The sequence below is a fragment of the Lipotes vexillifer genome, unplaced genomic scaffold (genome assembly GCF_000442215.2).
Source record: "Lipotes vexillifer unplaced genomic scaffold, Lipotes_vexillifer_v1.1 scaffold230, whole genome shotgun sequence".
Taxonomy (NCBI): Eukaryota; Metazoa; Chordata; class Mammalia; order Artiodactyla; family Lipotidae; genus Lipotes; species Lipotes vexillifer.
The window spans coordinates 4610665-4632355 of record NW_006775143.1 but is presented as its reverse complement, the minus strand read 5'-3'; the positions used below and the strand labels follow the sequence as shown (position 1 = coordinate 4632355).

Below are 21691 nucleotides of genomic sequence, written 5' to 3'. Positions count from 1 at the left end.
GGGAAAGAGACTGGCCCAGGCACACAGCACACGGGAGGGAGGGCTGGGGGTGCTGTGAGAAAGAGAGGGAACCACAGGGAGGGGCCCTGCAGGGTGCTGCCTGGCCTAGATCCCTTCAAACAGCCTGAGGGAGGGGGGATGACCAGCCCCATTTATAGGACCTCCCGGAGGGAGACCACCTGTCAGGTCAGCCAGCGGTATTTGAACCCAGGGCCGTCAAGATCCAAAGCTGGCCTCTCTTTCCACCATGCCACACTGTAGAAAGAAAAAACGGGGAGAAGTGAAGTGAGGGGGTGTGGAGGAAGACACGGGGCTGGTGATGCCCGTGGAAGAATTCAGAGGCAGTGGAGAGGAGTTTCCTGCCTTGCACCCAGGGCTCCTGCATCTGCCTCCACTGAGGTTGGGCCAAGGCTGCCTTAATGCCCTCAACTTCCCCCCAGGGGTGCACCCTTCCACCCGCAGAGCCACCCCCCACCCCTCAGGGATGGCCACACCCATGGGGATTAAATAGACCAGCCAGCCATGGGCTTCGCTCCCACCAGGAAGTTGCCAGGGCCCGGAGCCTCTGCAGCAGGGTTGCCAGTGAGGGCGCAGGACAACGCTGGCAGGCCCCAAGGCCAGCCTCGACCTTGGGCTTCTGAGTCAGGCTGCTTGGGCCCATTTGCAGATTCAGATGCCAAGGCCCAAGAAGTGGAGGGGCAGGGCCCGGCCACAGAAGGGCCCCCTTCCAGAGCGCCTAGTGTTCTGCACCTCCTCCAGGAAGCCCTCATCATGTGCCCCTTGATTTTTCAGGGACCAAAGGGAAAGCAAGGCAAGGCTGGGGGACCAGGACGGAGGGGGATCCAGGTGAGTGACTCCCAGCTTCTCCTCTCCCACCCACCTCCCTGCCCTCCCCAGAAGCCCTCACCAGCTTCTTATTTACCGCCAGGGCCTGCAGGGGCTGCCGGGGCCTCGGGGCGTGGTGGGGAGACAGGGCCCCGAGGGTGTCGCTGGACCAGATGGGCTTCCTGGCCGGGACGGTCAAGCAGGACAGCAGGTGAGCAGGACTTGGGGTTAAGAGACAGTGTCTCCATTTGAGATGCGGTGTGTGCGTGGTGGGGTGCCATAGGCCATGGGCCAGGAGGAGCGGGTTTGGAAACTTGGATGGGCAGAACCAGCATATCCAGAAGTTTCCTGCATGGGCAATGGCCTCATCCCTTGGGACCTGGCACTGTGGCCCATCTCACTGTCTCTCCTCCATGCCAGCACCCAGAGGGTCATGCCCTGTCCAGCAAATAGAGCTTCCGGTTTTTAAGACCCTTCCCTTCCCCACCCATTTGTCCCGCTGGTCCAGCCATCCTCACACACAGGCAGTATGACCTCCATCCCTCAGTTTGACCTCCAGCTTCACCCAGGGTTCACCCAGGTTTTTGTTTTGTTTTGTTTTGCTTTGTTTTTTCTTTGGCTACGTTGGGTCTTCGTTGTCGCACGCGGGCTTTCTCTAGTTGCGGAGAGCGGGGTCTACTCTTGGTTGCGGTGCGCGGGCTTTTCACTGTTGTGGCTTCTCTTGTTGTGGAGCATGGGCTCTAGGCGCACGGGCTCAGTAGTTGTGGCTCGCCAGCTCTCTAGAGCGCAGGCTCAGTAGTTGTGGCGCATGGGCTTAGTTGCTCCGTGGCATGTGGGATCTTCCCGGACCAGGGCTGGAACCCATGTCCCCTGCACTGGCAGGCGGATTCTTAACCACTGCGCCACCAGGGAAGCCCTTCACCCAGGTTTTGAGTCATCCTGCCTCCTTGGCTGCCTATTTCCTGAAACATGAAAAATCCTCCTCTGCCCTCTTTCTTCACAGGGGGAGCAGGGAGACGATGGGGACCCTGGCCCCATGGGTCCTGCTGGGAAGAGAGGAAATCCAGGTGTGGCTGGCTTGCCTGGAGCACAGGGGCCCCCAGGATTCAAGGTCAGACACTTGTTAATCCCCTTACCGGCCCTCCACCCTCTCTGCCTTGGTACTAACTATAATGACACTGACTGCAGTGCTGATGTGAGCGCCCATGTCCCAGGGCCTGTGTGAAAATGGAGTCCTGTTTCTCAGGGGTCCTTCCCCAAGCTTAAACTTGACTTAAAGGATAGTTTATCCAGGGAGCTGTAATACTGCCCCCTACCCGGCCCTTGACACTGTCAACTATTTGTTGAGTTGTCCATGGGCGCCCTCTTGTGGGCCTTTGTGGAACAGTGCATGTTGCTGGCTCTGAGACCCTCCAAGGCATCTTTTTAGAAAGTTTCATTGAGTGGTGGCGGAGGCAGCCAGGAGTCAGTCTGAGCCCAGGGCTAGACACTGAAGGGAAGATTGAGACGAATGAATCAAACGGGACTCTCGCCCTCTCTGAGCTTGAGGTTTAGTTGGAGAGAGGTTGGAACCCTCCATAAAGACAGCTGGTAGAGGGAGAGATGGCCTTGGCCCATGGAGGATTTAAATGAGCACGAAGGACCAGCGTGAATGGAAGTGTGGAGGTGGGGACTGCATGGTCTGTTGGGAAGAAACAGTGAAGAGGAGAGGCGTGTGGGAGAGTGGACGGAAAGTGGCCCTTGAATGCCAGAGTAAGAAAAGAGACTTTCCCCTTAAGGAGGCTGAAGTTTTGAGCATCCCTCCGCCACCCCCCAGGCCTATGCCTGTTGCCTCAGCGCCCGGAGATGTTAACTGACCCTGTGGAATGGTTGTTCTGCGCCTCCCCTCTCCTCGAGCCATTTTCTCCCTTTGATTGGTCATCTTGGTGTATTTCTTTAAGGGTGAAAATGGGTTACCCGGGCAGCTGGGTCCCCCTGGCAAACGAGGGACGGAAGGTGGAACGGGGCTTCCTGGGAACCAGGGGGAGCCTGGATCCAAAGGCCAGCCGGTGAGTGAGCCCCAGGGAACACACGTGTTCACACACACAGACCCAGAAGCCACCTTCCTGCTCTGCGACGAGGGCAGACCAATACCCTCTGTGGGCACAGATGCCATTCTGCCTCCCCTGCGTGCGGGGTTGGGGGCGGAAAAAAGCTGAGAAATGAGATATGAGCGGTCCCTTCAGAATGAGGAGAGGTGATCCAAAGCGGAACTCTAAATAGCCTTCAACAGCCTTGTATCTATTAGAGAAATTGCATCTATAGTTTAACAGCTTCCCACAAAGGCTCCGATGACTTCACTGGTAAATTCTGGTAATTGTTTATGGAAGAAAAAAATACAAATTCTGCATAAACTCTTCCAGAAAATTGAAGAGGAGGAATATTTCCCAACATATTCTATGAGGTTAGCATTACCTTGATGTCAATGCCAGATGAGGACATTACAAGAAAAGAAAACTACAGACCAATATACCTCGTAACTATAGATATGAAAATTGTCAATACAACTTTAGAAAAATGAATCTAAGAATACATTAAAAGGATTGTACATCAAGATCAAGTGAGGTTTATCCCAGGAATACAAGGATGGTATAACATTTGAAAGTAAATCAATGTAATTTGCCATATTAGCAAGCGAAAAAAGAAAACCCAATTAATCATCTCAGTAGGTGCAAGAAAAGTAATTGATAAAATCCAACTCCATTTCTGATAAAATTTCTCAACGAACTTGGTAGACCAAGGAACTTTCTCAACTTGATAAAGGGCATCCATGAAAAATCTATATTTAACATCATACTTAATAGTGAATGACTGGGACTTCCCTGGTGGTGCAGTGGATAAGACTCCACACTCCCAGCGCAGGGGGCCTGGGTTTGATCCCTGGTCAGGGAACTAGATCCCACATGCATGCTGCAGCTAAGAGTTCACATGCTACAACTAAGGAGCCAGCGTGCCTCAACTAAGGAGCCGGCAAGCCGCAACTAAGGAGCCTGCCTGCCACAACTAAGACACAACCCAACCGGAAAAAAAAAAAAAAAAATAGTGAATGACTGAATTCTTTCTCCCAAAGAGCAGAAACAAGTCAAAGCCATCTGTTCTCACTACTTCTATTCAACATTGTATTGGCAGTTCTAGCCAATGCAGTAAGGCAAGAAAAATAAATAAAAGACATTCATATCAAAAAGGAAGATGTGAAACTTTTCATCTGTAGACAAAATGGTTGTCTATGTAGAAAACCCAATAGAATCTACAATAAAGCTACTAGAATAAGGGAGTTTTAGCAAGATAGCAGGACACCAGCTCAGTATACTCACATGACTTGTATATGCTATAGCAAGAAGCAATCAGAATTGGAAATCTAAAGAGCAATACTATTTACAATAGCATAAAAATATGAAATACTGGGCTTCCCTGGTGGCGCAGTAGTTGAGAGTCCGCCTGCCAATGCAGGGGACACGGGTTCGTGCCCCGGTCCGGGAAGATCCCACATGCAGCGGAGAGGTTGTGCCCGTGAGCCATGGCCGCTGAGCCTGCGCGTCCGGAGCCTGTGCTCTGCAACGGGAGAGGCCACAACAGTGAGAGGCCCGCGTACCACGGGAAAAAAAAAGTTAAGCAACATGGGCTTCCCTGGTGGTGCAGTGGTTGAGAATCCGCCTGCCAATGCAGGGGACACGAGTTTGATCCCCTGGTCTGGGAAGATCCCACATGCCATGGAACAACAAAACCCGCGCACCACAACTACTGAACCTGTGCTCTAGAGCCCGTGAGCCACAACTACTGAGCCCGCGCTCCATGAAGCCGCGCGCCTAGAGCCCTTGCTCCACAACGAGGGAAGCCACTGCAGTGAGAAGCCCGCGCGCTGCAACGAAGAGTAGCCCCCGCTCGCTACAACTAGAGAAAGCCCGCACACAGCAACGAAGGCCCAACGTAGCCAAAAATAAATAAAAAAAAAAAAAAAAAAAAAAGTTAAGCAACAATGAGCCATATAACGCAGGCCTCTGGAATTATAACCGTATCTGAATCTAGCACACTCCACAACATCTGTGTGACTTTGAGCAGGTTCCTGCCCTCTCTGAGTCTTTATTTCCTGGTCTGTGGATAGGCACATTGTGTCTCCCCAGGCTGATGTGGGAGCACACATGCATGGTGGTGCACGCAAAGTGCCTGGCACATAGCAGGCCCTCAGTTTTTAGGGGTTACTTTGAGGGGCCCATTCCTCAGTAGAGCCTTTGGGATGGGTTGGGAAGTCTACAGGTCCTTCCACTGTCTTTCTTAAAGACCTGGGACAGGAGATCCTGAGTGTTCTAGAGCATCCCCTGTGGAAGCCCTGAGCTGGCCTCCACTTTCCCATTTGACAGAGGGCACAGGCTCCTGCCCCGCTGGAGTCCAGGCTGACCTGGTGTCTGCTTTGTGAGCCATTCACACTCATCTGATTGCTTCGAGGTGGAGTGGCTGATATCCCTGCAAGAAGGCAGGCCCAGGGGTCCTGCATGACTGGCCAGCCACCCTTTTCATCCTGTTTTCCCCACAGGGTGACTCTGGTGAGATGGGATTCCCAGGAATGGCCGGCCTCTTCGGACCCAAGGTACAGATTCCCATTCTACACTGTTCCTCTTGGGGTCCCATCCATCCACCTGCTTGTTCATTTATTCATTTATTCACTCAACAAATATTTCTTGAGCATTTGCAGCGTGGGCTGGAACACAGCCAGGGTCTAGCGTGAACACCTGTGTCTCCCAGCACTCACATTCCTGCAGACCCGGGTTCTAAACCCAGCTCCACAATTCAACTGCTCTGTGCCTCAAGCAAGTTACTCGGTCTCTCCAAGCCTCAGTTTTCTCATCTATAAAATGGGTATAATAAGAGCAAAGGGTTGTTACAATTAAGACCAGAGACCCACACCATTTAGCACCGAGCCAGCACTCTGGCACCTGCTGAATAATTGTGCACATTTGTTACTCTTCCTGGAGCCTCTCAGGTAAGGCGTCTCTTGACAAGGAGGGCAAAGGTTGGCCAGACCTCGGGTGGCAGAGCGCTGGAGCCCTCGCCCAGTGGCCGCCCAGACACAGCAGCCCTTCCTCTGCCTTCTGCAGGGCCCCCCAGGAGACATTGGCTTCAAAGGCATCCAGGGCCCTCGGGGGCCTCCTGGCTTGATGGTGAGTCCTCTCCCTGTCTATCCCAGCAGGGACAGTTATCCGAGGCCCAAGGCTGGCCAGCCATCAGCCGGGGGGCCGCCCCTCCTCCTGTTCCTTCGGCATCGAGCCCCTCTACCCACAATCTTCACTCCTGTTTCCATACCTTTGCTCATGCAGTTCCTGCCAGCTGGGCTGCCATCCCTTCCCCTTTCACTGCTCCCCCCGTCCACTGGTGCCCCCCCCCTCCCAAGGCACATAGGACAGGCTCAGGAGACGCATGGCCTGGCCCCCTTGAGGAGGTCTCCCTTCCATCCCCTTGGGACACTCAGGCTGCCCTCTACCCTCCTGTCCCTGTGACTGTATTCCCCAGGCCCTGGGACAAGGACACACAAGCCTTTCTCTCTCCTTTAGGGGAAGGAAGGCATCATTGGGCCCCTAGGAATCCTGGGACCTTCAGGACGCCAGGTATGTGCAGGGGGCTAGCCAGGAAGACCGCTGGGGCAAGACTGTCTCTGTGACCCGGGGCCAGTCTGAGCCTCAGTTTCCCCATCTGGGAAGTGGGGCTTCCCCTCTGAGCCCCCTCTCACTGGGCCATGGTTTATTGCAGGGTCCGAAGGGCGACAAAGGCAGGCGAGGGGACTTGGTGAGTGGATGGGCCGGGGACAGTATGGCAGGGGGTACGGCAGGGTTGGGCTGGGGCAGGGGGCGGGCATGGCTCAGCCTGGTCCTCTGACTCTTTCTTCCTGCTTCTGCCCCCCTTCTAGGGATTGCAAGGTCCGAGGGTGAGTGGGCTGCGGTGTGAGGGCTGGGGGGACAGGGGAGTGGGAGGGATGGGCCCTCTGGGTTCTCCTGCCCGTGACCAGGCATGTTCTTGAGCACGTTTTTCCCCGTGGGCCTCAATCTGCACCTGGGCCACCATCGTGCCCAGGTCTCAGGTCTGCTGGAGGAGGCCTGGGCTGGGTGGGGGGATGAGAGACCTTGGACTAAGGCCTCATTGTTCTCCTCTTCCTCCAGGGTCCTCCCGGTCCCAGAGGGCAGCCCGGCCCACCGGTAGGTAGCTGTGTGCTCAGTACCCCTTGAACTGCAGGGCAGCAGGTGGGATTCCTTTGAATGAGACCCAAGGCTGTGCTGGCAGCCTTCACAGGACTGGCCCTGACTTCACAGGCCAGGCCAGGCCGCCGGGACAGTGTGGCACAGCCCTGGTAGGGCCAGGCAGAGACCAGCGTGGTGGGTTCTCTCACGCCCCGACAGCCCCCGGGACTGCGGCACCAGGTCCCCATCAGATACAGACCCAGCCTCTTCTTTTGCAGGGTCCTCCAGGGAGCCCTATTCACTTTGTAAGTTGGAGAACATTCTCTGTTGCCTGCGTGGGGTAAGGCCTGGGGGTTGGTGTCGGGGGCAGGTGGCGGCAGTGGACCCCTCTCTGGCCAAGGTGGCCCTAAACTGCCCACGTCCTTTTGCCGCTCCATACTGGATCCTGGACCCTGAAGCAGCAGAAAGAGCCCTGGGCCGAGAGGCAGGATACCCGGCTTTTAGTCAGAATGCACCCCTGACTATGAACCCAGGAAGACCTCCCACCGCTGGCTCCGGGGTCCTGTCGGTACACTGTACAGATCCGTTGACAACCCTTTAAGGTTCTGGTACCAGTTCCAACCTGTGTGTGTTGGGAAGGGGGGTTCCCCGCACCAACAAGCAATGTTGGGGACACACCAGCTGGGTGTCCTACAATTCAACTCAATCCTGACACTACTTGGAGTTAGCATTAGATTCCACAGGTTGAGGGCTCAGTCCTACAAGATTGCTGCTGGCTCCTCCATCCCCCAATCCCCATGTCCCTCACCACCCCCCTCGCCGCCCCCCTTCAGATTTGCCAGTGGCAAATCCAGGTGTCACCTGTGCTTCTGGCCAACTGGCTGTAAACCAGAGGTTCCCACCATGCCCTCCTCGGGTTCCGTTAATTTGCTAGAGAGGCTCACAGGACTCATGGAAACATTTTACGTATTAGATTGTTGGTTTATTATAAAAGGCTGTCCCTGAGGAACAGCCAGATGGAAGATGTGCATAGGGCAAGGCACTGGGAAGGGGCAGGAGCTCCCCTGTTCTCCCCGAATCTCCGTGTGTTCACCAACCTTGAAGCCCTCTGAACCCAGTCCTTTTGGGATTTTATGCCGGCTTCATTACACAGACACGATTGATTAAATCATTGGCCACTGGTGATTGACTCAACCTCCAGCCCCCTCTCCCCTCCTTGGAGACTGTGGGCCGTAACTGCAAGTTCCAACCCTCTGATCACACGGTTGGTTCCGCCAACCACAAGCCCCCATCCTTAGGTTACTTACTGAGCAGTCCAAAAGTCACCTCATTAACATAGCAAAAGATACCTTATTCCAGGAGATTCTAGGGCTTTTAGGAGCTCTGTGCCAGGAACAGGGTTGAAGACCAAATATATATTTCTTATTATAAATCATAATATCGCAGAGTCCTTCCAGCTCAGATTCTGAGTCCAAAGAGGGCCGGCGGGCAAGGTTGCAGGTGGGGCCCCTGTGTTCCTCCCTGGTGGGTACCCTGGCCTGTATGAAAGCATGGCCCCCTCCCAAGCCCTCTGACAATTCCGTCTCCGTTTCACCACGGTGATGATTGACTGTTAGAAGCAGGCCCTGACAGCGTCCCGGGAGCGGCCAAGGGGAAGGGCTGAATGGGGAAGGAGCCCTTGGGCCGTGAGCTGCTCGGCGGAGCCCCTGTTCTCCCCTCTCGGCTGCTCGCTGCCCATCCCTCTGCCTCGCCCATAAAAATGGAATGTCATTTATTCCTCTCAACAGTTCTGAGAGAGTTTTATTGTCATGCCCATTATCAGGATGAGGCAACTGAGGCAAAGAGAGGTTAAGCAACTTGCCCAGATTGTGCAGTTAGTAAGTAGCAAGGCTGGGATTTGAACTGGAGAAGCCCCTCCAGAGTCCTGGCCCCAGACCCCAATCCTGCGCTTTACTCATTGTCAGATTCTCCCCCTCACTATTTTCATGGTAAGGCCATGGCTATGTTTCTGGCAAGCCCAGTGCCGGGGATGGAGCTACCACCCACTACATGCCAGTAGCATCCCCTCCTCCAGTTGTGACAGCCGCTAAAGTCCCGAGATATTGCCAGATGTCCACTGGGGGCAGCATCTCCCCTGGATGAGTACCACTGGAATAGTAAATGGAATGGTGGAGGGAGGGAAGAGGCGACGGGAGCAACATGTGCAAAGGCCCAGTGGCTAGATAGAGCATGGTACTTAGGAACTTAGAAGTACAATAGTGTGTCTGGTGCACGGAGCACATGTGGGAGAGAGAAGAGAGGCAGGGCCAGAGACCACAGCACGCAGTCCAGGTCTTATAGCCATGCTGAGGAGTTTGGACTTAATCCTGAGGGTGTTGGAGCACTATGGAAGTGCCTGGAGGAGGGGAGCGGAAGGGCTTGTTTGCAAGGGGAAGGACAGAGTTCCACCAAAGGCATATGCTGTTGGCCACGATCCCGCCGGGGAAGCGGGGGTGGGAGGGCTCTCGCTCAGACCCTGGAGCACCCGCTTGGTGGGTGTGTGGAGACCAGGAGATACACCCTGTCTTCTCTCTGCACAGCAACAAGATGACCTTGGGGCAGCTTTCCAGACGTGGATGGATGCTAGTGGAGCACTGAGAGCAGAGGTACTACCAGGGGCCCTGCCCACATGGGGTCCCTTGCTGGGGGGAACGGAAATGATGGCCCATGTGTGGTCAGTGCCCTCCACGTGGCCCGCACTGAGTGATTCGTGGCCAGAGCAGGGGCCAGAAACAGGCCTGAGCCCTTTCTCTTTCCTCCAGAGCCCTTTCCTCCTGAGTCAGGAAGAGATGCTCAGCTGGGTCCAGAGCCCACAGCAGCTTCCATGATTCAGTCCCACAACCCGCCAGGAGCAAGAAGCTCGTTGTCAGTCCACAGGCTCTGCTAAGACCCTGGCCGGTGATCAAGTCAGCCCCAGGATATGAGGCTGAGCAGGGCCTCAGGTGTCCTCTAGTCAAGCCCTGTCAGGAGTGCCCTGCTTTGCCTCCTTCCCACGATGGGGAACTCACTACCTCCCAGCTCAGACCTTCAGACATTTCCATTTGTGCCCTGAGCGAGATGCTGGGGAGAGGTGATGCCGAGGTGACTCTCTCAGGGCTCATGATCCAGGCGGAAGGGCAGATGGAAAGGCCCGTTATCTTCCTTCCATTCTGGGGGTTAGCGGAAAGTCCTTCACTAACCCCTTCCCGAGGGATTTGGGACCACTCCCTTGACTCCTCGCTCACGGGGACCTTGCCGTTCTGCACAGGAACCAGGCTGACCCTGTACTCCTCTCAAGCCTCCAGGCCCTCCTGGCAGATCTGCCCCCACCTGTCCCGGGTCCCCAGTCTCTTTATTTGTTCAGTGGAGGGAGACCCAAGTGTGCCCCCTGCTGGGAACTCAGATGTCTCCTCAGTAGCAGGAACTTGGGGCTGTGGAGGCTCAGACCTCCGGCCAGGCCAGGACCTCAAGAGGCCGATGGCCACCCTCTCTCCCCACAACAGGGTTACAGCCATCCGGACCGGCTGGTGCTGGACCAGGGAGGGGAGATCTTTAAAACCTTACACTACCTCAGCAACCTCATCCAGAGCATTAAGACGCCCCTGGGCACCAAAGAGAACCCCGCCCGGGTCTGCCGGGACCTCATGGACTGTGAACAGAAGATGGTGGATGGTACGAGGGCCTGTGGGGTCTCAAGCGAGGGCTTCCTGCCCCAGGCCTGGGGCAGGGCGGGGCAGGGGGCTCCGGGAGGAGCTGGGGTGATGGTGCATTAGAGTCTCCGCTCCACTGGGCCAAGTTTCTGTCCTTGGGGAGGCAGTCATTTATTCACTCAACAGACAGTCACAGAGCCCCACGATGTGCCAAGTGCTTGTGCTTCCTGGGGTGTGGGGATATAGTGGGAAACACAGAGGAGTGGTCCCGCCCTTCCAGAGCCCACAGATCCGCAAGCTGTCCCATTTCGGAGCAATGGGACAAGAGCTGTGGCAGAAAAAGCCCCCAGGGCCAGGAGGGGAACCCATCATAGCTTCCCTGCAGAGCCAGGATTCCCCCTTTCTGTCCGCACCTCATCCAAGTCTCTTCTCTCTCTGTGAGCTGATGTGGTGCCGTGGAAGGACCACAGATTTGGAGGCAGAGAGACCGGAGTTCGAAGGTCAGCCCTGCCTCCGACCAGCTCTGTGAGCTGGGCAAGCCACCCTTCTCTCCGCTGATCAAGAAGGTGGACGAGTGGCCGGCTGTCCTATTCTTTCAGCTCTGGGGCCTTTGGCTCCCTTGGAAACCCAAAGGGGAAACCAAGTGCCAGCAGAAGTGCCTGGTTGATGGGGTAGAAGCCCTGACTCCCACCAAGCTCTAGGAGGATCACTAGCCTTGGCGGCGAAACCATTCAATTAAACGATCCCTAAATCCCTTGGGCAAGTGACTCAGCCTCTCTCAGCCTCAGCTGTCCCCTCTGTAAAATGGACGCTACCCAATAGCGACATAGGCAAGGGCTCCACCACGTGGCCCCTCCGGGGACTCTGCCAGCTGTGAGCTCTGCCCAGAGGGTTTCCTTCCATCTCTGCGGCTCATAGAATCCCTTTTCTGCTCACCCTCCCCGACTTCATGTCCAGCCGGGGCTCAGCGGGTCACAGGGTGTGGGGTCCACCTGCAGAACCAAGCCCCGGGTTCCTCCCCACATATATATATACCACCCCCATCCCATGCTGCCTGCAGGTACCTACTGGGTGGATCCAAACCTGGGCTGCTCGTCCGACACCATCGAAGTCTCCTGCAACTTCACGCATGGTGGACAGACGTGTCTCAAGCCCATCACAGCCTCCAAGGTACCCATCTGCTCCCCAGCCCCCACTGGATGGCCCTCTCTACACACCCCTGCCCCCTGCCCTGGACCACAGCGCACCCAGGTTTGGGACTGAGCCTTGACTATCTTGCTACATGGCCTTGAGAAAGTCATCTCTTTCTGAATCCCAGTTCCTCATCTGTACACTGGGGATGAATTGTTCAAAATCCATGGTTTCCAAACCCTTCTGAGTTATGTGATGCCAATGGTTCTTTCTTCAAATAGAACTTTCTGCCCTAATATATAAAATGGCAGAGTTAGCCAAGTTGGCCTGGCTTGGACAGCCATGACCATCAGCACAAAATAAATCAGTGTGATGCTCATCTGGGATATGTGTTCCGGGGTCGTATATGCAAATATGTAACTCATGTTTGGTGCCCGCTTACCATGTGCCAGTCCCCGGGCTGAGAATTTTCTCTGTACCGTCACCCCCATTTCTATTAACGATAACCATAGAAAAACTAATTTGTTTGCAAATTAAGTCTAGTTTCAATAAATTTGATTATTTACATAAGTGCAGCAAGAAGAGTGATTGACAACATAGGCTCTTTGCTGCTTTGCTGGAACCTTTCATAACGAGTCTCAGATTGAACTTTTAAAAGCTTCTCCAGGCCAGGAAGCCAAGCCAAGAACTCACCATCAGACTTTGCCTGGAATACCTATAGACTTGGGTGAATTTCTCTCTCCTTAAAGTCCTCAAAATATCCTGAGATTCCTGTACCCGCCAGGAAGTGACCTTCCTTACTCACCTGGTAAGGCTGCTGGGAACCCTGTAATCAAGGTAACAGGCTGATTTTTCTAAGGGGCTTTACTGGCTCCATAAAGTCAACCTTAGTTCCTTAAGTGATCTGGTCATATCTGAGTCTCTTTATGTCTCTCTCAAATATGACATTCCATTCATAGCCTTGGTGATAACCAGTATTTCCAATTGTGTCCTGTTACAAGGAGAATAGATTCTCATTGAACTTATGCAAATAATTATACTGCCATGAGAATACTCACCAAGAGCTTCTGAATTCTAGAAGGATCAGGTGGGAGAAACAGCAATTGTTTCATCTTTGTTCACAAAGGTGTACGTCACCAAATGGCTGTAATGCATTGCTAGCTTAAGAGAAAAGTTTTCCTTAAATGTGGAAACAGAGATTAAAGAACTGCCAGTGTTTCCAAAAAAGTCATAAAAAGTTATAATCATCCTCATCAGTTCATTCAGTCCTATGTAATTGATCCTTGATCTTGATCTTTTGTTAGCAGTTTCATGAATCCAGTTTTTCCTTAGAGTTCTATAAATTCTTACCCATTCAATGGTATGATTTAAAAGTTATCAGAAACCTGTACTTGTCAGAGTCCTTTCCATGAATCTCCTTGAAGATGAAGCACTTTTGCAAAGGAGTAAGACAGTAATTATAAATGATAAAAGAATGACAAAAGAATGACATTTTTAAATGCCTATGGTTAAAGATCTGATGGGAGTTCATTATGATGCAGTTGATAAGGAAATCTGGTTATTTCTGTTACACACAACATTTTAAGATGGTAGCTGTAGTTATAGATGGATAACATAACATATCAGACTTTTAGGGATTTCATATTATTTCTGGAACACCATATTAATAACATATACCCATTCAAGGATATCCATAAAGAGAAGGTGTATTTCTTTTTTTTTTTTTTTTTAAAGAAGATGTTGGGGGTAGGAGTTTATTAATTAATTTATTTATTTTTGCTGTGTTGGGGTTTCGTTTCTGTGCAAGGGCTTTCTCTAGTTGTGGCAAGCGGGGGCCAGTCGTCATTGCGGTGCGCGGGCCTCTCGCTATCGCAGCCTCTCTTGTTGCGAAGCACAGGCTCCAGACGCGCAGGCTCAGTAGTTGTGGCTCACGGGCCTAGTTGCTCTGTGGCATGGGGGATCCTCCCAGACCAGGGCTCGAACCCGTGTCTCCTGCATTAGCAGGCAGATTCTCAACCACTGCGCCACCAGGGAAGCCCGAAGGTGTATTTCTTATTTTGACAATGTTTCCCATGTGATTTAGCATATCAAATAAGCCTAATTAGTTTAATGTTTCTCTTTTTATGAGGAAAGCGATGGATCTTTTGAGATGTTCCAACGATCCTCTGGAAAACCCCAGTTACTTCCAAGTCAAAAGGCCTTCATTTAGAACTTGATTTTGGGAAGTCTGTCAAAAATTTCAAAGGTGTTGGACACTTGACTAAACAGAATCACAGATCATTATGAAAAAATGCTTAATTATCTACTTAGCCAAAGTGACAAAAGATTTTAAAAGCAAATACAGATGGTTACATAATTGTGAGAAAACTTAGCTCTTTTGATATTGAGAAGACGGTGTCTTCTAGGTAACTAAAGACCTCATTAAGGCAACATGAAACACGGGAAATTATTTTGATAAAACACAAAATCTTTGCTTTCTAGCCAGATTACTTAAAAGGTAAAGAAAAACTTTTCATAATCTCTTAACAGGAGCAGACTAATACTCCAAGAAAACTTTGTCCTTATATAAAGCAGATGAAGAAAATTACATAAGCACATTATTGATATTAAAGCTTATTTTTAAAAAAAAACTCTTATAATAACAGTCCAATTTTAGCCAACTTGAACCACACAAGGTAAAATTCTTTTTCTCTCTCCTGACAATATGCTTAAACTACCTACAAAATCTTCATTAGACAGTAGACAAAGTCAGCCATCATCCCAAGCTAATCTTCTTTTGTAATAGAGATAACATGGATTTATTTGACTAGTAAACCCTGTAAAGTTATTTATCTGCAGTATATTTAATGCTGATAACTATGAAGACATACCTATTTTAACTAAAACAAACTTAGACTGGCTTTTATTTACCAAAGATTATCCCAGATCATGTGAACTTGAAAAACATTTGGATTAGTTTCTATATTTCTGAGTTTTAGGAATACCTAATTCATAAGTGCTTATTTTTAAGCCAGTTAAACAGAGCTCTTTTACAAATTAATTTTGGCAATACCATTCAGAGGTAGAGAGAAAGAAAAAAATCACATATACATCCAGAGACTTACATAAACACACAGAGACACTGAGATGCTATAGCTTCCATTCCAAAATTTTAGCCATGAATCAGGTACAACAATATAAAACTTACTAGTTTGTAAATAACATTTGACTCCAAATTGTGTCTGACAGGCAGAACAAAGTTACCTGCTCCAGTGGCTAATGCTTTTTACTAGTATTTGTGGAGATGACTTTTAAGATGTGTATTTGTTCTTGACAAGTAATATCAAGGAGGCTGTTTACTAGATTTTGAGTAAGAGAGCTGTTAGAGCAGTTTGTATTTTAAGAGGCCTCTTCCCCCTCATTTTTTTTCTTCAGCCTCAGGCAATTGTGGGTAGAGTTTTAGTTACCTCCTGGGGTGTTTCCATGTCAAAGATTTAATCTTCAAGGAACAGAGAAAAAAAAATGTAAATTTTCTTCCAGGAGTTTTAGTGCCTTTTGTATGGTTTTGGCAGTTCCAATAAAATGTCGTAGTACCACCCTATAATTAGGGGAGTGTGCTATAAAAATAATTCTCTGCCCATCAACAGGACTAGCATCTTGGCAGTCATGGTAACAAAATAATAATAATAATAATAATAATTCTTTGGGTCAAATGGGGCCTCTTCAGAGTTGAAAATGAAGAGGGGCCATTTAGATCACCACGACCATGGAAATGGTAAACCCACTGGACCATATGCCAATTTTGCACAGCAGGAGATGGGCCTCGTCTTAATGTTTTCCATTCACTGTGAGCCTTAGCAGTGATCACTGTGATGGAAGGATGCAACCATGCCAGGAGTAAACATCCAGAAAGAGTAAGGGCCCTGGTAGAGTATCAGTGGCTCTAGGGGCCTTTGCCTTCCCTGACCCCTCTTCCTCATCCTAGATGCCTGGATGACCCCGTCAACTTTTCCCTTGGCAGCAGGGACGCCTTATAAGGTGTGTTTCTTAGTTCTGCTGAGGCGAAAGCCGAGGGGGCTGAGGAAACAAGCATACAGCCCGGATGGATCTTTAAGAAAATTATGGATTTTAGGGTCTTTAGAGGTATTGGCCAGTTGTTGAATTTTGGCAGCCTTGAGTAACCATTGAGAGCCTGTAACAAACAAACAAAAATAGCCAATTAGTTCCCCTCTCTCCTTCCTGCTACATAAAATATTTAAGAAAAATTTGAATTTCAGTTGAAGTATAGTGTTTTTTTTTGTTTTTTGTTTTTTGTTTTGCGGCACGCGGGCCTCTCACCGCTGTGGCCTCTCCCGTTGTGGAGCACAGGCTCCGGACGCACAGGCTCAGCGGCCATGGCTCACAGGCCCAGCTGCTCCGCGGCATGTGGGATCTTCCCAGACCGGGGCACGAACCCGCGTCCCCTGCATCGGCAGGTGGACTCTCAACCACTGTGCCACCAGGGAAGCCCTAAAGTATAATTTTTTATCTCAGTTTCTACTTCCTGATTTTCTCCTGTTATCTTAAACTGACGTGTTGTTACTGGAAAATTTTGGATGACATCACTGTGAACTGCCTTCATAGCTCACTGCTTTCCTTCCCAGGGTGTTCCAAGAGACCTCTCTGGGACTGAGGTCTGCTTCCACCAGCATGATATGCACGGGGTCTTTGGGAAAAGCCCTGAGGCCTCTGGTGTCATGCCAGAGACTTAGCATGTTGGTGTATCCCCAGGATGCTTCCATGGGGTTTTGCATTTATCAAGGAGCTGGTGCACCTCCTCAGGGTTCTTAGGAGGTGCTGGCATCAGATTTTTAGGCCATTTATATTTGCCCAATAATTTTTTTCAACATCTTTATTGGAGTATAATTGCTTTACAATGGTGTGTTAGTTTCTGCTGTATAACAAAGTGAACCAGCTCTACATATACATATATCCCCATATCTCCTCCCTCTTGCATCTCCTTCCCACCCTCCCTATCCCACCCCTCTAGGTGGTCACTGCCCATTAATTTTTTTAGGAACATCACACCAGTGATGGGATCCATAATATCCCATTGGGTCAGGGATGAAGAATGACACTAATGAGTGAAGTTTTGCCACAGAAACCATAGATCTCTGTTGTGTTTTCCTTCTGGAGGTCCACTGGTTTCCAGTTGCAAGGCTATTTCACTCTTCTGGATTAGGACATGTGGTCCAGGCACAACCACCAACTCAGTGGTCCTAGGTGGAGGTCTCCTATCCTTCTCACCTACAGGAATATTTCCCTCCTGCCTCCAGCCGAGAGCCTTTCCTTGGGCAGTGACTCAGCCTCGTGCTCCAGTTCACTTTCCTTAACTCTTCCCTTGAGTCTTGGAGGACCCTTACTCACATTAATAGTCAATTAAGGCCTTTATAATTAGTGGTCTCAGTGGCTCGTTAGAGCCTATGGCCTTGATCACACTGCTCTGGGGAGATCATTGGATTATCATGGCAGCCGTGGCCTTTTGGATTGGATACCATAGCAATATGCAAAAGCACTTAGCAGTGAGACAGACCCCCCCCAGCAAGCAGTGCTCCTTCCGCAGATGGTGATACCCACCTGAGTTAGGTGGTTAGTAAGCAAGTTGCAGGTAAAGGGCATCCCATCCATTGATTGCAAGGGCGGTCGTGCAGTCCTGCCAACTACACCAATCGTTGTGTGCTGGTCTCAGCCTATAAATAACCAGTGCTGTGGCTGGACCAGCCCTTGCAGTTCTTATTACGATTGCAAGATGCCTTTCAGCAATAACCACCAGGAAACTTTGCAAAACTAAAGTTTTATTATTTACAGGACCTGCAAAGTGCACAGCCCACCTGGGGCCACACTACAAGGTCATGGGGAGAGAGAGAGAGAGAGAGAGAGAGAGAGAGAGAGAGCGTGCATGGGCCTGGGGTTCTGCTTTTATTGGGGTGAGGGGGTGTTAGGGTTTTGCAGGCTCGTTCTTTAGTGGTGAATTTAAAATATAAGGGCCAGAATTTAAAGCATGGGGAGAGGAAAAACAAGTAGCCCAAACGGTCAGTTATTGAAATCAATCCAGAGCTCTAAAACAAAGGAGCCTCAGTGCCTGGAGGTGGCCTGGCTCTTTATCTAGTCCTGTGGCTGGCAAGGTATTTATTTGAGATAGTCTGTCTTTGAAGTGGATGCCTCTTTGAATGGATGCCTCCGCAATCAAAGCTTAAGTCAGGCACTTGCACCGGAAAAACGGAGAAAACCCAACTGTCAGGACTTACTGTACAACCACTTAAGCCCGAAACCCTGTCCTGTTGTTTGCTGTCAGGTCTGCCTTTTCCAGCTGCCTCACCCTACCCCACCTGCAGCTTGGGACTTAGAAACGTGGGGAAGACACTTCTCATTTCCACTGCCCACTAAGAGCCTCTCACTCTTGGGCAAGATCCTCTTCCTCTGTGGGCCTCGGTATCCCAGCTCAGCTCCAGAGACCCCTCCCATACGGTGCATTAGGACCCTCGCATTTCTGGCTGGAATCAGGCAGACATCAGTTCTTTCCCTTCCTTGTTACTCCTTGGCTGTGGGACTGGCTCACACAGACCTCAGTTTTTCTGTCTTTCGAGTGAGTACAGCTCTGGGAGCATGGCTGGGAATTGCTTACCAGGAAAGGGCTTATCCCTGGACCTTCCAGAGGAAGGTAAGGAATTCTGAGAGCTGTGGGCAGCCCAGCCCGACCCTGCCTCACTGCTGTATCTCCTCCACAGGTGGAGTTTGCCATTAGCCGGGTCCAGATGAATTTTCTGCACCTGCTAAGCTCTGAGGTGACACAGCAAATCACCATCCACTGCCTTAACATGACCGTGTGGCAGGAGGGCACCAGGCAGACCCCAGCTAAGCAGGCTGTGCGCTTCCGGGCCTGGAACGGGCAGATCTTTGAAGCCGGGGGTCAGTTCAGGCCGGAAGTGTCAATGGATGGCTGCAAGGTAAGTCTTGGGGCCCCTTACAGGCCCCTCATGCGTAGACAGGTAGGAAAACGTGTTCTTATATAGTAACAATTTTATACTGTAGTATATTAGTATGATACATATAATGTTTACCTTTGAGTTTTATAAAATTGCTTTTATTTACTTTTCTCCCTGGGAAACTTCTGAGGGAAGGTCTGGGCTGGTAAAAATTCTACCAGCCGGTAGATGCTGTGCTTATTTACAAGGCTGCTTATAGAAGGATATATCTCTTCTCTTCTCTCTGCCCCTGCCCTGCCAGGCTAATTTCTTCTCTTAACATTCTGGTTGTCTTCAGAGGCCTAAAACAGGGTGGGTTGTAGGGGAAGAGGGAGACAGAAAGTCATCCAAAAAGCCAGTTTCACAAAATCAGACAAAACCAGTAATGCACAGTGTTACTGAGGATGAGGGGAAACCAACACTCTCACACAAAGCTATTTGGAAAAATTAAAACTAAATTGGTAGAGGCTTTCGGAACAGCAGCTACATGTATATTTCCAATATATATCCAAAGCCTTACAAATGTACCTATCCTTTGATCCCGCAAATCTTACTTCTAGAATTTGTTCTAGGGAAGTAATTAAGAATGTGCACAAAAGTTTAGCTACAGTGATACTCATGACCGCTTTTCTTTTAAGAATCAAACTGGCAGAAGCAATCTACATGGACAAATACAGGTCACTGAAACAGTGAAATGCCACGTGGACATTAAAAATTGTGAAGAAAGATGAGGGAGAAATGCACTCGATATATGATGAGAACTATGGTGGATATACATGTCCCCTTTTCCCTCTACCCGCAGGTCCAGGATGGCCGCTGGCATCAGACACTCTTCACCTTCCGGACCCAGGACCCCCAGCAGCTGCCCATTGTCAGCGTGGACAACCTCCCTCCTGCCTCATCAGGGAAGCGGTACCGCCTCGAAGTTGGGCCCGCGTGCTTCCTCTGACCTCTGACCTCATGGCTCCTCTCGGCCTCGAGGGGGCGGGGGGAAGAGGAGGGTACCTAGGGGCAGGGGGGCCCCTAGGAGAGGCAGCTCACCTGCCCAAGGATCCTTGAGCAGGACCCCAGCTGTTGTCTGCCCAGTAGAAGAGGCTGAGGGGCAGCAGGGCACGGGGTATCCTTGGGAACGACTGATCCCAGCTCAGCCCCAAAGACCAACCAAAGAGCCAGCCAGAGCAAGCTGGGCCCACAACCCGCCTGAGCCCCGCGGCCTGTCTCCCAGCTCTGCGGCCACCCCCTTCCTTGCCCAGCTTCCTTCCCAAAGAGCCCCACGTTCCAGCCAGCTTGAGGGAAGGGGGCATCTCGTCAGCTGGTCCCTGCCAGGGAGCTTTGATGTGCAATATTAGAGAGGAGACATGAAAAAAGGAGAAAAGGAAAGAAAGAAGTATATATATTTTATTTAAACAAACGCAAAGAAGGTGCGTTACTATTTTTTTTTTTCACCTGGGAAAGAGGTGAGAAGGTGAGAGAGAGCAGCCAGGGGGTGGGAAGTGATGGATGCTGAGAGGGAGAGGTGAGATCCTCGGGGCTGGGGGTGCCCATGTCTGCTACCTCCCACTGTGAAATCGCTGGTGCTCACAATTTTCTCGTAGTGTATGTGATTTTTTTAAGGAAAAAAAAAACCTATTTAAGATTCTGAAGGTGCTACCAGTTTTGCCACAGACTTTGAAGAAACATTTGGATGTGGGGTATCATCCACGTTTTTCTCTCTCCTCCAAATGACAAAGTTTGGGGAATTCTTAAAATTTTCCTAGCATCACCCTTGTGCTAATTGCATAATCTGTTATGGGGGTGGGGGAAGAAGGTAAAAGGAAGAAAAAACAAAAAGAACAAAAAACAAAAACAAAAAACAACCAGAAACAGAAGTAGAAAAGATTTACCTTTTAACTTACGGACTTTGAAATGCTTGTCCTCTTAAGGAAGGGGGAGGCCTGAGGATGAAGGATTTTAGTTTGGCCTTTCTTGGTCCTGGAGGGAAGTTAGGCTTGTCTTGGAGGGTGTGATCTAGACTGGAGAGTCCTGACCTTGCAGATTTGACCCTGAAGAAACCAATTAGGAGAAGGGCACTGGGTCAGGGCTGGCCTTGGAGGTGGGATGTAAATATGGACCCATCTCATGATGAAGCCACAGACCATCCCCTAAGGTCCTCCCTTCCTGGAGCTTGTCCTTCCAAGATGCAGTCATCACTCTTGCTTTTTCATTGTCATTCAGTTCTGTAGAAACCCAGCGCCAGCCATTAGCTCCAAGTATAAATGTGGGCTGAGGAGAAAGGCTTATTACGGGAATCTCCGAGTTGAGCGTGGCAGGGCTCTTCAGGGTAATCTGAATTGTCCTGCCTCAGCGAACCAGTCAGCGTCCAGGCAGGATTTTGAGGTCATTTTAACTATGGAATTATTTTTGTAGAAGGGGAAATTTTATGTGAAAGTCTATTTGTGTCTTTTTTTTTTCTAAAGTGTCTCTTTGGGAATTGGATTCGATTTTCATTATTTAATACCTCACTCTGGCCCACCCTCCCCTCCCTCCCACTTCCTGTCTCCCTCCCCCACCCCACCCACCTGCACGCTCCCTGGAAGTGTGTTTTTGTAGCAGCTCCGGCCTCATCTCAGCCCTCGGTCTCCCCAGCCACCAGTCTCCACCTGGCCTTTGTCCTGGCGTCTGTCTTGTTCTTGGGTTTCTCTGCTGTCCTTGTTCATGTCTCTGTCCACGTGTCAATGTGTTAAAACCCAAGTGGGTTCCGTTTCTCCTTTTCCCTTCTGGATTTTAAATAAATATTTAAAACTGAGGCAATGGAATGACACATCTGTGGCTGTGTGCTTCTTTGAAAAGGCCGGAGGGAAGTTTCTGGCAGGACTGAGGGGGTCAGGGGAAGAGGCTT

General features: G+C 50.6%; 1 protein-coding gene across 1 annotated transcript in view; it reads left to right on the top strand.

Annotated features, from left to right (window-relative positions):
* The window catches only part of COL27A1 (collagen type XXVII alpha 1 chain), a 146393-nt gene extending 124782 nt beyond the window's left edge, over positions 1 to 21611 (top strand). Inside the window, exons 46-61 of the mRNA XM_007449735.1 lie at positions 793 to 846; positions 929 to 1036; positions 1829 to 1936; positions 2766 to 2873; positions 5396 to 5449; positions 5958 to 6020; positions 6411 to 6464; positions 6607 to 6642; positions 6764 to 6781; positions 7014 to 7049; positions 7310 to 7336; positions 9611 to 9676; positions 10553 to 10721; positions 11760 to 11869; positions 18577 to 18795; positions 19616 to 21611. Of these exons, the coding sequence (XP_007449797.1) occupies positions 793 to 846; positions 929 to 1036; positions 1829 to 1936; positions 2766 to 2873; positions 5396 to 5449; positions 5958 to 6020; positions 6411 to 6464; positions 6607 to 6642; positions 6764 to 6781; positions 7014 to 7049; positions 7310 to 7336; positions 9611 to 9676; positions 10553 to 10721; positions 11760 to 11869; positions 18577 to 18795; positions 19616 to 19762 (1377 nt within the window). The 3' untranslated portion in view covers positions 19763 to 21611. The remainder of the gene's footprint in view (positions 1 to 792; positions 847 to 928; positions 1037 to 1828; positions 1937 to 2765; positions 2874 to 5395; positions 5450 to 5957; positions 6021 to 6410; positions 6465 to 6606; positions 6643 to 6763; positions 6782 to 7013; positions 7050 to 7309; positions 7337 to 9610; positions 9677 to 10552; positions 10722 to 11759; positions 11870 to 18576; positions 18796 to 19615) is intronic.
* The last annotated feature ends 80 nt before the right edge of the window (positions 21612 to 21691 follow it).